Source organism: Monodelphis domestica, chromosome 5 (genome assembly GCF_027887165.1).
Source record: "Monodelphis domestica isolate mMonDom1 chromosome 5, mMonDom1.pri, whole genome shotgun sequence".
Classification (NCBI taxonomy): domain Eukaryota; kingdom Metazoa; phylum Chordata; class Mammalia; order Didelphimorphia; family Didelphidae; genus Monodelphis; species Monodelphis domestica.
This window is the reverse complement of record NC_077231.1, coordinates 319,430,501-319,446,709: the sequence shown is the minus strand read 5'-3', so window position 1 is coordinate 319,446,709 and position 16,209 is coordinate 319,430,501. Positions and strand designations below refer to the sequence as shown.

Genomic DNA, 16,209 nt, shown 5'->3' with positions numbered 1-16,209 from the left:
TGGTAACAAAAACTACTTTGCCAAACGACAGTCAGACAAAAGCCGACACACAGTCGAACACAGTGACTCCTCAGAAGGAACCCCAAGCCCACCCTTGAACGTACTCTGGAGATCTCTGGAAGGAGCAAAGACCCAAGACCCGACTTGCCCTGCATCTACCCAAGGCTTCGAGCCTCAGCAGAGAGACTGAAAATCACAAGATCGCTCCTGGTTAAGCCCCCAAAGTCCACCCAAGGAAATAATGGCTTCCATTTGAACGTTCCAGGCTTCAGTAACGGATCCGAAGAACGATTGCCTCAGCCGCTCTTGGATGGGGTCAGCATCTCATATCACGGACACAATTACAAGGAGCCCCCCCCCCCCTGCAGCCCCTCCCCCTCCCCTCCCCCCTCCCCCTCCTCCTCCAAATCTTGGACACCGCACGAGCAGTAGAATGCGGGGAACAATCGCTCATGAGGTGCTGAAGGGGGGATTTTAACAAGATGAGAAGAAAGTCAATCAAAACAAATATGAGGAAAGTTCCTTTTGATCATCTAAAGCTCAATCCTGTCTGGCTTAACATTCTTCCATTTGAAATCAAAGTATGAATTAGGTCCAAAAATCCATTACGCTTGACAACGTATTGCCTCCAGGAATGGCATCGACTCCATTCCATCTCATTCCTCAGACATTTCCCAGGGGATCACAGGGAGACCGTCGCCTCTGAGGGAGGGGGCTGGGATGTGCAAGTACAAATCAAGAGGGCCAGGCAGGCTCATCCCTGTCCTCAGGAAGCTGCCATTCTAATGGGCCCCCACATATTCTATTTGGATGAAAACAGCCCAGAACGTAGAATAGAACTATGACATGAGATACTATCGAGGATGATAATTATTGACAGAATTAGTAGAATAAGCATCAACAAGCATTTTAGAGCATTTACTGGATGTCAGACACTACACTAAATAAAGGCCAAAAACGTGCCCTCAAAGAGCTCGCCTTCTAATGGGGGAGGGCAGGGAGAATGCGAAAATAGCCGTCATTATGGACATTTATGTCTAAATATACACAGTAACATACAGACGTACAGTGTGGATACGCGTACAAGGATGCATCTATATTGGAAATGGAGGCTCTTCTCAGACAGAACGCTTTCTTTGTTGGGGACGGAAGAGGGCGCTGAGCTTGGGGAAAACCTTGCATTAGAAAGGAAATATGACTTCCACAGAAGTTGGCATTTCTCTGACTCTCCAAATTCTCCTCCTTAGCGCAGCCACTCTGGAATGTTCAAAGCAGAGCTCTCTGAGGGCAGGTGCTGTTGCCTCCATTAGCCCGGGTGTCCCCTCTATGAGACAGATAACCCCAGGAGATGGCCATCCCAGGCCCCTGAATGCACCGCCGCTGAAGGAGGGCTGGAAGGATATCCCTCTCACCAACTCTTCTGTCCCGCCTTCCCTATGGCTGTCTTCTTGGATCTGATGGCGCTCCATCCGAGAAAAACTCTTCCCTAAACGCTACAGAACTCCAGAGCCCAGATGGAACAGCTGTACCTGGACCCCAAGGGAGCTGGTGGCAGGGAGGCAGCCTGAGCCAAGGGAGAGAAGGCTCCATCCAGCAAAATCTCCGCTTCTCCAAACAGCGCTGAAGGGGACTCAGGACCTCCCCATACTGTGGATGCCTCGAGCTAACGAAGGAAGGGGCTTTACCTCCGGGGAGAGCAGAAATCCAAAGACAAATGTTCCCACTGTGCGTTGCCCCTCTAGATTTCAGAGGACCCACGACATTGTCCCAGGAGCCATCTGCAGGAAAGGTGATGATCGGAGATGCGTTTGATGTTTCCACGAGGACTTGCCTTACAAATGACACTCACTTTTCCTGTGATTCTTTCAGTCAGTCTTGGGTGGACCAAGGCAATCACAGGCCTCAGATCTGTGCTTATTTCTCTCAGAGCACAAGAAGAGTGGAATCTCAGAGGCTATGATGCCCAAGAGGTCTGACAACAGCTTTCTATCCCGGGAGTCCCACCTCAGAGGACGTTCACTAAGGCTGATGATGCTGATGGAAATCATCAGGAAACCGTGAGAGGCTGTATTGCAAGCCTGAAATTTCCCAATTAATCTTCAATTCAATAAACACTTCTGAAGCCTTTTGATGTGCCAAGCACAGGACTAGGCACAAGAATACAAAGATAAGAATGAAGTGGTCCCTGCTGCCTAAAGGAGCCTCCGCTCTGTGGGTGGAAACAACATGCCAACAAACAGGCAAATGGAAAACATGCTCACAATAAATACAGTTATGGGGGGGGGGGTTGACCTGCCTCCTTGTCCCCAAAGTGCTCCCAGGCTAAAGACCCGTCCCTGGTCTTGCGGGATCACACCTATTTTTATCAGTTGAGCCTGCTGTTTCTCTCCTCTCACTAGCCTCAACTCAGAAGCATGCTTCCCGAGTGCCTAGCACAGAGTGGGCGCTTAATAAATGTTGATTGACTCATTTTCGAGTGACCTGTGTTTGCATCACAGTCCACTGGATGATTTGAACAAAAACGCCATCTTTTTCTCATGAAGGTAAGAGCTGCGTATGACGACTGCACTTTAATCCTTTGTTCCTTATAAAATCCTGAGTCCCGGGCTCTGGAGAGTGGCACCGAGCAAAGGCGGAACTTTGGGGAAAGTACCACAAAAGCCATCAGCTTTGAGCCAGGGAGAAAACAGTGGGGACTTTTACTCTTGAGGAGGGGGCCACGAGGGAGACAGGCAGCCGGGAGCCACCAGTGGCTAGGAAGGGTCCAAGGCCCCCAGAGTGACACCAGACCTTTCGTCACTGTTCCCAGAGGCTCAGACAGAACGAGCTGAGGGACACGCATCCTCCTGCCATATCTGCGTCTACTCTGTGCTCAAGTTGGATGACGGGCTGAATTGAGCTTTGGGCCAGGGGCAGACAGTCTAGCCACCAGGGATGACGGGCGCTTCATCTTGTTCCTCACTCTCCTTCCCAGAATCAACACTATGTGCCGGTTCTGAGACAGAGAAGTGGTACGAGCTGGGCAATGTGAAGTAAGCCACGTAGCTGGGAAGAGTCTGAGGCCCGATTTGAACCCAGGACCTCCCACCTTCAGTTCTGGCTCTCCATCCCCCCATTTCCATGGTATACTGATATCCTCAGTGCCATCATCACTCTGAAATCTTTTCATCACGTTGAGCCAACAAAGACAGATTATTAGGTTTGGTGACATCTCTATAAAATGAAATTTTTCGAGGCGCTGGTGAGCAAGTTTGCCCTGGGATCATGGCCCCATTGCCATCGTGTTCTGGTTGAGGTTTCCAGGTGATTCAAGGCTCCATGTTTGTAATTATCTGTGGATCCATTCAAGGAGAGAGCTTTAGTGGGAGAATCGTGGCCAGCAGGACATTCCTTGCTAAGAATCCAGTAGGTGACAAATGCTTCCATCTGGGAGCGATATTACACGCTTTCTCACCACTTCCCTGTCCAATGCGCCTTGGACACGAAGTCTGGGTCTCCTAAGGATAATCCTTCTGTAACGTCTGGTGGCAACAGTCTTGGGCTGGATTGTCATCCTTGGAAACTCCCATTTCCACACACAGATCTGCAGGACGCCCCGACATTTGTTTTCTGTCTCTCTGTCTTCCCCCTGTAGGTTGCATTCATATGGCGGCTGCCCTTCGGGGTCTCCTCTGCTCCCCCTGACCTCAGCTGTTCCCTGGGCTCCTCCTGGAGTTGGATCACCTTGGAGGGTCCTAGATGCGAACATTTCCTGGGGGAGATGAAGTGATGTCTCCTTGTTTCACTGGCTTTTCTCACATGCTAAAAACAGTCATCCATGCTCTGCCTGATGTGGGGTGAGGAGGTCCCTCACCTCTCTTTGGGTGCCTCAGCAGGACGAAATCTTGTATTCATAAGATTTGGACGGGATATTTTCCAATGGTGTCGTCTGGTTTTCAGTTCCAAAAATGCAGATTCAGACTGTGATTGCCAGGATAGAATCCTAGACACGGAGTCACTCACAAACACTTGGAGTTTGAATGTGGCTTCAGAACTTTCCTTGAAATCTACATTTGCTGTGTCTTGCTTAGAGGAGACTGAGGTGTTTGCAAGTAGAGCTACCATCCCCTGGTTCCTTCATGGGTGGACACGAAGAATTTCCTATTCGTCAAGTCCACGTGACAGTCCGATAGCAATGGAGGAAGTTATTTTAGGCGATGCTCTGTCCTTCTTCAAATTCCCTTTTGTTCACTTGCCTGTGTACGTGCTACCTTCCACAAATAGAATAGCTGAAGCATTCTATGGGAAATTATTAGCTCTATGACCTTGAGCAAATCACTTCACTCTGAGCCTCAGTTTCTCCATATCCAAAAGGGAAAAAATAAGATTTCCTGTGATGTCAACCATTGAGTGTTGTTAGAACGTTCTGTCCCAACATTTGGACTGTGCTCCCTGCTTGGAATACTTTTGGCTCCATTTAGCTTCTGCTCATCCTTCAAAGTTAAGCTCGAGTCTCACTTTCTCTAGGACTCCTCCCTTTAACTGTTCCAACCCCTGTGATTTCACCTTCCAGTTGAAGCATTCACAGCCTCCTACCCTCACTCATCCATTAATCATTCAACAAACATTTAAAGACTCACTAGCTGGGTGCAGAGCACTGGCTTATGTGCTAGGTGAAATACAACATATAGAATGAGCCCATCTCCATCTTCATGAAGTTTACAGCCTAAGAGAAAGCATAACATCTACCAAATGTACCACTTTATTTGCCACTTTTCTTAGACACTGAATTGTAACAACTCTGAGGGATTGACTGCACGGTCATTTCATTTTGGGGGGTAAGTAGCTATTGCTTCTCTGGCTTGATGAGTCATGGTAGAAAGAGCGAGAATTGGAGTGGGTGGGCATATGGTTGGTTGAATGCCATCTCTACTATTTCCTACCTATTGTAACAGAGGAAAGCAGATTCATCATGCTGGAAGACCAACTCAAGCGGGAGAAGGGCAGGAAGGACAGAGAATTCTGGAGAAGGAACAAAGGAAGAGAGAATATCCGAGCAGTTAACTCACTTCTCTTTGGGGAGCCCTCCAGAGAGGTTGGTCTGAGAGGACCTTTGAGCCTTGATCATCCTTCTATGAATCCAGACCCCCTAAATCCAGTGGAAGTCAACCGGCATGGATAGGACTTTGATATAAAGCTACCCACCCCAGGAAGATTTTCTCTCTATCCCTCTAAAGCAGTCCTTAAACTTCATGTCATAACTAGGACAGTTAGAATTCAGGATAGCTCTTACAACTGACCCCAGAGGGTCAGGCAGGCAAAGCTTGACCCTGCAGGATTTGGGGAGAAGGGATTCAATTGTTAATCTTTAGGGACTTCCTATTTCCCACTTTCCTGTTACCTTATCCCACAATCTCACTTACCCTACCTTTTGTGTGTTCCTCAAGAATAAATAGCTGTTTCTATAGATCAAGTGCCTGCTCATAATATTTAGGGAGATGGACCTGAAGCTTTGGGGAGGAGAATTCTATTTCCTCCCCGAGGAAGAAGAAGCAGTTCAGTCCTAGATTTTACTTCAGCCCAGTCTCTGAAGAAATAGAGTTTGTAACCCTGAAGACAGCTAGTGTGGGTTTACTGAGGAAAGAGAGGGGAGAAATTATCTATCCCCCCTCTTCACCCTTTAGCTCCATTCCATCTCTACCACACTAATCCTGAATTAAGTGGTGGGAGATCCCATTTCTCCCCCTCCATTACACTGTGTGATCTTGGGCAAGTCAGTTAAGTCTTTTTTGGCTTTGGTTTTCTTACCTGGACACTGAAGGAACTTAGAAGAGACAAAACCTTTTGATCCTCTATTTTTGGCTTAGAGAAATTCGTGGAGGGGTCATAGTAGGAGGCTTCAAGGATCTGAACAACTGTGTAGGATGGCAGGATTCCATTTGTTTTGTTTGACATGGGAGAATGAGAGGCAGCTAGAGAAAAAGTGGCAAAGGGGCAAATTTGCAGCCGAAGTCAAGAAAACTTGCTAATAATTATACCTGATAATTATACCCAACAAGGTCCTAAGGATGGTCCTGGAGAGACAGTGATTGATCAGGAAAAAAAAGAAGGTGGCTGGAGGTTCTAAGAACCTCTAAATTAAATCAGCACCAACAGAAGGAAAGAACCAGCAAGTTCTGGTCTGAAGATACAGCCACCAGCCAAGAAAGCAGATGTGACTTTGGGCTACATCACCTGATGTCTAACATCCAAGAAAAAAGAGGTGGCAGTTTTGTTCTACTTTATGCCAAGCAGATTAAAAAGAATCCCTTTTACATTAACTCCAGGCACATTCCCACTAATGGGTTTTTCCTAAAACCTGTCCTTATCCTCCCCTCTCTCATCTCATTTCCCATACCTAGAACCACATCCTCATTCCCTTCACACTGCTCCTACTTCCATCTTGGAAATGCTTCTCTTTAAGAGCCAACTCAAGTTCCATCTCAACCATGAAGCCTTCCTTATTCTCCCTTCAGCTGGTAACGAGTTCTCCATGGTACCCATGTCATCGTTGTAATTTTCTGGGTCTCTGTGACTCATATAACCTCTTTCTAGGAACCATTTTTGTTCCCTCCCCTGATAGCATGCGTGTTCCTTGGGATTAAGGTCTCAGGCCTCAACCATCTTTGTATCCCCCATGCCTAAACACTCAGTTGGTACTCAATAAATGTCTCTTGACTGAAGAGGGCAGCACATACAAGAATAGACTGCACAGTGAAGAACTATTGTGAACAGAGAAGATCTGGATTCAGAGGACATCAAAACCAGGTCTATCAAGATAAGATTCTTGGGGACTCTGAGGGGGAGGCCAGAGGGCCATCTTTAAGTGCTGGATAGCCAGAGGGATGCAGAAAGATCTGGAAGTGGGAGAAGAGGAAGAAGAGACAGTTGGGACAAGCGAAGAACATGGAGACATCCTGGAAGCACTGATTGTTTCCATCCAGTTGCAAGACATAAAATAAGGCAGGCTACAAAAAGCAGCAGGTGCCAGTTCTCCCAGGCTTTGTTTGGGGTAATAGGAGGGAAGCTCCATTTACAAAGGAACTCAATGAAACTCCTTCATGCCAAGGTCTACCTGAGGAATGGAAATTATGTTTACAGTGATTTCCTGAAAGCTCTCAGAAACCCTCAGCCAAGCAAATGCACCTCCTAAATGCCTCATTTGACTTAGACCCATTATTATGTGGTTGTTTTTTCCCCTCCTTCGTTAAGACCAAATGTGAGTAGTGTCTCAACTCGTTGGTCCTTGGACAGAAAATGCACATTAGGAATGCCAACAGTTTAACAGTTAAATTAATGGTAGTTGATGGTCTTAAAGTGGCGTGATTCTTAGTGTGGAATTTTACATTTTGATGCTTATTTCATCATAGGATCATAGATGAAGAGTGGAATGTGATGTTTCAGTTCATGTGCTCCAATTCTCCATTTTACAGATGAAAGTAAAGCCTAGAGGAGTTAAGTGACTTGCTTAGGGTAAATATATGTCATATATACATATATGAAAAATATATATATAGAGAGAGAGGTAGCTCACATTTTTAATAGCTAACATTTGTGGAGCAAAGCAGTTTACAAATATTTCATTTTTTCCTCAAAAACATCCTGGGAGACAGAGATAGGTTCTAGGCATTGAGTAGTGGCCAGAGGGTTGAAGGGAGCTCCAAAATGGGAGATGAAGAAAAGATAATGGGGACAAGGGAAGGACATGGAGACATCCTTGGGACATTGATCTTGTTTATTATTTTGTGTGTGTCTATACGTACACAAATACATAATCTAGAAAATATGTTTCTATATACATACACATAACTGTCTGTCGATAGTGTTCTAAAGGACTGTAGAGATGGGGTATAAGGAATGATATCATTCTCACATTTAACTGAGGCAATGAGCCTCACAATCTCCAGCCATAAAAGTGGGATAACAAAGAAATGTCTTGCCTTCCTCCTGGAGTACCTTTAAGGATCAAATGAACTCATGTAAATACTATCACTATTGTAGCTAAAGGGTGCTCGGTGAATGTAATACTATTATTGTATTTACAAAGTCCATATATGTTTTATAATGTGAACATAAACTAAGAGAATTCAATTTCTAGAGTGATTGATACCATATACCCTAGCTGAAAGAATGGGCCACCAGTGATAGCTGAATTTAAACACTAGGAAAAATACAAACACAAGCATTTCCTACTGCACACTAATGGGCTCCAAACAAGCTCTGCTGAGCAGATGTAGTAGAAATAAAACAAATATTTATTAAGCCAAAAAGTGATTTTCTCTCTGAGTTTATATTTTCATATAAATAAATACACTGCAGCGGGAGGTTGGAGGGCTTGTCAATTATAGGAAACACTAAGCCATCAAATGCTAACTCGCTGGGGACCACAAACACTCAGTGTTGAACTATGAAAGCAAAAAATGAAAATAAAAACTTAAATCCAAACATACATTGATTTGTTGGTCAGAATGGAACTGGCTTGGCAGGATCTAGGAGAAGGGGGATCTGTTTTACATTGGGAAATAATGGATGTTTGCTTTCTCTGCCTCCATATTTTCACCAAGGCATTGGGCATGGACCTAAGTAATATTTAATTTCAATCCAGCAACATAATGAAGTGAAAATGAGTTTAAAATCAAGCAAGCAGCACATTTGGGGTCTCCTATGGGCCCCTGCACTCATACAAAGTACATGGTAAGGTGCTTTCCATTCTGTCAGTTTCAAGTTTAATTCTCTAGTTTCCTGGACATTTTAATTTAATAAAGAATAATTTAGTAGAGTACAGATCAAGAGAGGAGTGACCTCATCTTCCAGACTATACCACATTGGAAGGACTGAAAACTTCCAAACTTCCAGAACTCTTTCTGAAAACAGCAATGAGAAAAAGCCTGAAGCTTGAGGCAGAGTCCCTCCTTCCTACCTTGAACTCTGGGAACAGAGCCCAACATTAACATAAAGTTTAAAATCAAGAAAGAGGGTGGGGAAATGAACAAAGCACAAAAAAAAAAAACCTGACCATAAAAATCTACTGTGGTCAAAGGGAAGATCAAGACCCAAAATCAGAAGACAATGAAGGCAAAACAGCTACAAGCAAGACATCATGAGAGGGAAAAGTGATTTGATCACAAGCCCAATAAGAATTCCTAAAAGAAATAAAAATATTTCCAGAATCAGAATGGTAGTGAAAACTAGATAAAGAAATGAAAGCAAAAGAAGAAAATTATGAAAAGACAATTGGTAAAAAGAGGCACAAAAATACTGAAGAAAATAACACCATAAAAAACACAATTGGCCAAATGGGAAAAAAGTATAAAATTCACTGATGAAAATAATTCCTGAAAATCAGAAGTGACCAAATGGAAAAGGAAGTACAACAAGTCACTGAACAAAACAATTACTTAAGAATTAGAATTGGGCAAGTAGAATTTATACACCATGAAATATAAAAAATAATCAAAGTCAAAAAATGAAAAAATAGAAAATATGAAATATATCATTGAAAAACAACTGACTTAGAAAAATAAATTGACAAGAATTAATTGAAGGACTTTTAGATTACCTGAAATTCATGATCAAAGAAATAGCCTACACATCATATTTTAAGAAATTATCAAGGAAAACTGTCCTGACTTCCTAGATCCACAGGGTAAACTAAAAATGGAAAGGATACACCAATGACCATATGAAAGAGATCTCAAAATGAAAATTCCAAAAAATATTATAGCTAAATTCCAAAATTTCCAGGTCAAAGGGAAAATACTTAAAGCAGCAATAAAGAAGATATTTAAATACTGTGGAGCCACGGTCAGGATCTCATAAGATTTAGAAGTAACCACATTAAAGAGAGGGTTTAGAATATGATATTCCAAAAGGCAAAAGAGCTGGGATTAAAGTGAGGAATTACCTATCTAGCAAAAATGAGTATAATTCTACAAGGAGGAAAAAAGGATATTTAAGGAAATAGAAGTCTTTCAAGTATTCATGATGAAAAGACAAGAGCTGAGAGAATTTTTAATAAGATTCAAGAGAAGCATAAAAAAGAAAGCTCTGGAAAGACTTATATGGACTTGTACAAAGTAAAGTGAACAGAACCAGAACATTGTACATAATAAAAGAAATAAGTAAAAATGACCAACTGTAAAAGACTTAGCTACTCTGATCAAGACAATGATTCAAGACAATTACAAAGGACCCATGATGAAAAATGTTATCTACCTTTGCAGAGAGAAATGCAACCTTTTTAACTTTCCTTATTTTTATTGTTTTTATTTTGTGCTTTCTTTATAACAAAGTTAATATGTAAATATGTTTGAATGACCACATATGTATAATCAAAACCAAAGTTCTTGCCTTCTTAATGAGAGGAGAGGAGTGAAAGGAAGAGAAAACTAATCTAATATCCTTCCCCCATTGTGTGTGTGTGTGTGTGTGTGTGTGTGTGTGTGTGAAAACTTGAAACTCAAAAACTATTTTAAATGATTATTAAAAACATTTTTACATGTTATTGGGAACTATAAATAAAATAAAAAATTCAATTTAAATGTTCTATAGGAAGTCAAAAAAGGAAAGGCTTCATACACCTTTGTTCCTTTTAAAGAGTTTATTTGTTCTGATTGGACATTTGCATCCTTGCCTAAGGTTGTGGATAACTGAAATGCCACTAGAGAGCTTTGAGGATTTCTGGAGAGCAAATATTCTTCCTGATTACAGACGAAAATGCAAATGAAAAGAGTCCGAGATGAGGTTGCATAACCCAGTGCTCAAACATGAGACCAAAGACAAGGGAGAAAAGGCTACATGACAACAAATAGAAGACTGGAAAGAAAGGATCATTAGCCATAGCCATGGTTAGTAGAACTCACAGCTCCCCACTACTTTCCAGAATAGGGCTGGACAATCCCATCCCAGAGAGAAAAGTGCATCCCTCTGGGTCTTCATCAAACTGAGATTTCCTGAACCATTTGCTCTTTTTAAACTATTATGATTATTATTGCTGTTATCATTATCGATATCGTGATTGCTGTTCTTTTTAGTATTAGTAGATATTCTGATGAATAAATTCTTACCACCAAGAAAGAGCTTTGCTCATAACTGCATCAAAACTAATCTAGACCTTCAAAATCTTTTGGAGATTCTGTGGAAATAGACATAAATGAAAAAGACAGACAGACAGACACACACACACATACATATGGGCGGGGGGGGGGCGCATTAGCTCAAAAAGACATACATTCCAATTGCACTTTATGTGAGTTCTTTTGTGCTACATTTTGTGTCTGGGAGTGGAACAGTAGGGCAGGGCTGTTGAGCTATTAGGAAAAGCTCTAGGGGTTGTTCATGCACCAGATAATCAAGGCTGGAGAAACATCAAAACTTGGGTAATTATTTTCCTTGTCAAGCGACACTCTCTCTGTATGTCCTTTTAGAGCAGGTTCCCCTTTTTTCTATTAACTCTATTCTCTGTAGGAGGAAGAAAGTGGGCTTTTTCAGCAGTAACTGTATAAACTTGTCCACGAGAACAGCTCAGATTTCTAGTTTTGGACTAGAAATGCTTTGGGCTCCTGGGCTTCCTTTGCTTTTCAGGGGAGACCTCATTTGAACCTGTCAGGAACCTTGGGATCTTTGGGATCCCCATGCATGACTCCCAATGGCTGATGATGGGACCATGCCTGGAAAAAAGTGGTCCTGGAAGCAACATGTCTTGTTATGTGTCATTCTGAGGACAATCAATGAACAGAGAGGTGTGCCCTGCTCTGATCCACCTACACAACAGGGAGACAAGAAGGAGCTATATAAGCACTTCTGTAGTTAGCAGAAAAGGATTTAGGATGGGCTTTTCCAAGGCCAAGTTTCATGGAGATATCTATGGTGGCTTCGGTTACAGTACGTGGGTCCTAAGTGAGAGAGCCCTAGACCTGTGGTATCAGAGTATAATGAGAGTCTGTAGTCTTTCTAAAGACCTTCAGGGAAAGCTCACAGACCTCAGCAACCAACTCGTTGTGTATGAATAGAGGCATAGCACCATAAATTATGGGTTGGAATGGATGTAGGAGATTGTCTTCTCATATATGGGGGCACGGGACATAGAACTGGGCAGGATCTCATTGACCAGCTGATCCATCACTCCTTCCCTCAATCCCTCCCCAAATCCAAAGAATAAAATCAGAAATAGGAGGACTAGGCGACAGCCACGTGGTAACATATTCAATAAAGTGCAGAGACGTGTCTATATCCTTTTGCCCCTCTTACATACGAAGCGGTGTTTTGCTTTTGTGTTACCTCTTTGAGGGATTTGGAAAGTGGCTCTCCCTTGGCTGGCAGAAGGATTGCCACACTCGTGGGGACTTTTGAAAAGATTGCTTGTTAGCTCTGCACATGGTCAAGGCAGCAGAATCTGAAGGTGGTTCCCTGTGGTGGTCGAGCGGAGAGCGAGCTATGGAGGGAGAACCCAGCGCACGGAGGACGATGTCGTTTTGCTTTTCTCTTCGGGTCTCTACCACAGGCTACCAAGACTGAGAGGGAGGTTTTCTCTCTCCCCTCTTCTCCTCAGTGGCCACAACACTTTGCATGAAGCTACTACCCTTGTAGAGCAGCACATCAAGGAGCAGACAATGGGTAGAGGCAGCCCTGGGGAGTCACCCCTGGAAACTGAGAGAAGAATGAACATGTTCATCTCTGTGGTCATACACTGGGGATCTGTTACACTTACGGAAACTTCCTCTATGATTTCATCAACTGAGCTGAAGGGGAAATCAATTGCTCATGGCTATACTGACCACTTCCCAAGAAACGAGGCAGGGCAAGTGACCTGTCCAAAGAGGGGGAACAGATTTGACACTGCTGGTGCCTGGCCTTCCAGCACTCCAAATTCAGTTCCTTTATCCTTGTGCCATGCTTCCCTGTGCATGTACACAAGAGCAGGGAAGCTCTTGAGGGTAGGCAGGGCCTGGGACACTTTCCTCCAAGTTCCTAGGGCTTGGTACATGATGGATGCTTGTTCTAAAGCGTGCATTGGATGGTATTGGATCTTTACAATGGCCCTGCCAGAGTTGCTGTTACTGCTCCCCTTTCACAGCCGAAGAGACTGAGGCTGAGAACGTTTGCGTGACTTGCCCAGAGGCATCCATCTAACAAGGGACTGAGGCAGGATCCCCCCTTGAGTTTTCTTGACTCCACATGCTGTGGAGAGGCAAATGCTCTGAGATAAGCCAGAGTGAGTGGCCACAACCCTCCATGGACACCTCAGCTGTTGGCAGCCAGCAGATCATAAAGTCTCGTCACACACTGAGCCACATCATCAATGGCACCGGATTGTGATGAGACAAAGTCCGGGGCGTCCCAGCCGTCTGCCTTTCTATACCACGCGGACAACGGACTCTCCCTCAAGTTGGGATAGTGTGACCCGCAGCGAGGGCTTCCAGGGCTCACCGTCTACACTTCAAGGGGAAGAAAAGACGTCTGACAAACTTCGCAAAAGAAAACAAAAACTCAAAAGTCTCCCGGGCTCCGAATCTGATCTTCCCAAACAAGATTTTAATTCTCCAAGTATAAACAAAACCAGAAACATACGAATTACATTTCACTTAATACACAAGTAAACAAGCCTTCTCGTGGAAGCCGCCAATGCGCTCTCCTGCCAAGAGACGCAAGACATGCTCAGCCACGGAATTCCTGAAATGGCATCTCATATGCCGCCTTCCCATCCAACCTCCCCGCCCCATTCCCTCTTCAAGGCAGGATGGGCCAGGGCAAGGAGAGGGCCCTGCCCCCACATCCAAAAGAGGGAGAGTCTCGAGCAAGGAATAAACATGAGGCAGAGACTTTTAACTCGAAGCTGGCTCCAAATCCCAATGTTTCCAGTTATAAAAAACAGTTTCTGTGCCCCAGCACTCCACAGACTCCAGGGCCAGTTATAAAATCTTACGGCTTGTTTGAAAGTAGCTTGTTTTCTTTCATGTAACCCAATGGAATTGGCTAGAACATAAAAGCACCAACTGAATGATTCAACCAGACAGTAATCACCCGCAGATTGGAAGATAACATGACAGGAACATCACAGGCAAGAGGGGATAAATTCTAAATGGCTGGACCCAAAATGGTGACGAGGATGCTTTCAAGCTCTCTAAGACGAAAGGCGCAAAAAGAACCCCCTCGCCACGGTGGAGACCAGCATTCTGCCATGACCCACTTCTCAGGACTGCTGTGAGAAAAGGGCTTATTAAGCGAGGATGGCTGTAATGAACACAAATTGTTACTCCTGTTCCATCCGGTCCACTTTCCCAATCACTAGTTCCCCTTTCCCCCACATCCCAAATCCATCTCCCTTGCCTTCCTGTGTGACTGTAGGACAACAGCCCCATCTCCCCCAATACCCTGGTCCTTAGCAGGGTCCCTGGACTGATCTCCCCAGAGATCCTTTTTCCTCCATGTTTTCTTCTAGAGAGGACAACATGGACCCATCAGAACAGAAAAGGCATGGAGTGATTGCAGAGGTCAGACATGACCCAACCCAACCCTTACCTTTATGAGAAACCAAATCACCAAATCTCTTTGGTTTGTCAGCCATCCTTCCAAGCCTTTCCAAGAGAGCTCCTTGACCTCTACTGGAGAAGCTCCAGGTGGAAAGGAATGGTTTGTCCTCATGAGTGAGAAACTGAGGCATCATAAAGAAATGTGGGTCTTCTATTGGCTGTCTGAGAATCCCAAGATCACAGAGTCATAGTCTGGCACATCGTAGGTGCTCAATAAATGTTTCCTGATGGATTGATATGTGTTAGAAGGGACCTTAGTGGTTAATACACCCAACCCTTCAAGTCAATCCACCAATCTACAAGGGTTCCTGTGTGCCAGGAATATGAAGGCGTAAGTAAAATGGGCCCTGCCTTCTGGGAGCTTATATCCTACCAGAGGGCATGAGCTAATACACATGGACAGAAGCACAGATAAAAAAAGTACATACCACGCATGACAGAATTCCTTACTTTGTGGGGAATGGGGATGGCGGATACTAGCCATGTCCCATGATGTGAATGGAAGTGCAGTGAGTCACAGAAGACTGACTTCCCAGTATTAGAACAACATCCCTGTGAAATGGAGACAGGCAAATGATATCAGACTCATCTTTAAGAGAGGGATAAAGAATGACCTCGGCAGAAATACCAATCCCTCAACTTATCTGGGCTCCTTTGGCCAGGCTCTGGCCATGTGCATGCATGTGCACATACACAAGCATGTGTGCTCATATATAAACATGTGTGCTCATACAACCTATGTAGAGGGGATTCCTTCTGCTAACTGACATCCCTCTCCTCCTTTAATAGCAATGATGACTCTTTTCTAAAGCACTTCAAAGTCCTTCCCAACAAGTCTGGACAAATACTACTATTGCCATTTTATAGATGAAGAAACTGGTCATCTAAGGGGTTAAATGACTTGCAGTCCACAGTCGTGCAGCTATTAATTTTCAGTGACAGAACTGGAACACAGGGCTTACTCTTACCATTATACCATGTTGTTTCCTGGCAATACCAAGTCCCAAGGGGCAATTCAGGTACCCCTTCTGGGCATGATAGGAATTAATGATGCAAGAGATCCAAGAGATCACCTGGCCCAACCACTTCATTTTAGAAATGAGGAAACAGTCACAAAAAGAGAAGTGACTTACTCAAGGTCACAGTGTTAGTGGTAAGCAGTCCTCTTCTTTCTCCATTTCTACCTCCATCCCAAGCCAGAGTTGACTTCTCTGTCACGGAATTCCCCTCTTTAGCTTCTGCTAGGTACTAAAAAGTTTTCTAACTCTTTTGTTATTATTTGTGTAACTGTCTCATATCACCGTGAGATGTAAATCTCTTAATGGCAGGCACTGTCATTTATTTGTCTGCTTTGCATCTCCAGGTCCCACCCAATGATCAAAACAATCCATTAAGAAAGATTTGTTTAATAAAGGATTCAATCAACAACATAGTTTATTTCCTTTATAATTTTAAAAAATATCTCTTACAAAGGCATCTTGGTGTACTGGATAAAGTAAAAGACATAGAGTCAAGAAGACTTGAACTTAAACCCTTTCAGGAGCCCTTTAGAGCTCTGTGAAACTATTCAAGAAAGTTACCTTTTCTCTGCCTCAGTTTATTCATTTGTAAATTGAGGATAATTAAAATGTCCTAATGCATGGAGTTACCATGAAGGGCA

At 43.7% G+C, this 16,209-nt stretch overlaps 1 protein-coding gene across 7 annotated transcripts in view; it reads right to left on the bottom strand.

Moving 5' to 3' along the window:
• CRPPA (CDP-L-ribitol pyrophosphorylase A) overlaps window positions 1-16,209 on the bottom strand; it is a 249,321-nt gene that overhangs the window by 4,414 nt on the left and 228,698 nt on the right. Inside the window, exon 10 of one of the 7 annotated variants that reach the window (XM_007505429.3) lies at window positions 5,788-5,951. The exons of 4 other annotated variants lie outside the window; for them this stretch is intronic. In XM_007505429.3, coding sequence (XP_007505491.1) covers window positions 5,832-5,951 — 120 coding nt within the window. In that variant the 3' untranslated portion in view covers window positions 5,788-5,831. Of the gene's footprint in view, window positions 1-5,787; window positions 5,952-14,335; window positions 15,102-16,209 lie in introns of those variants that run through there. 2 more of the 7 variants (XR_473754.3, XR_008912541.1) reach the window with 2 other exon arrangements.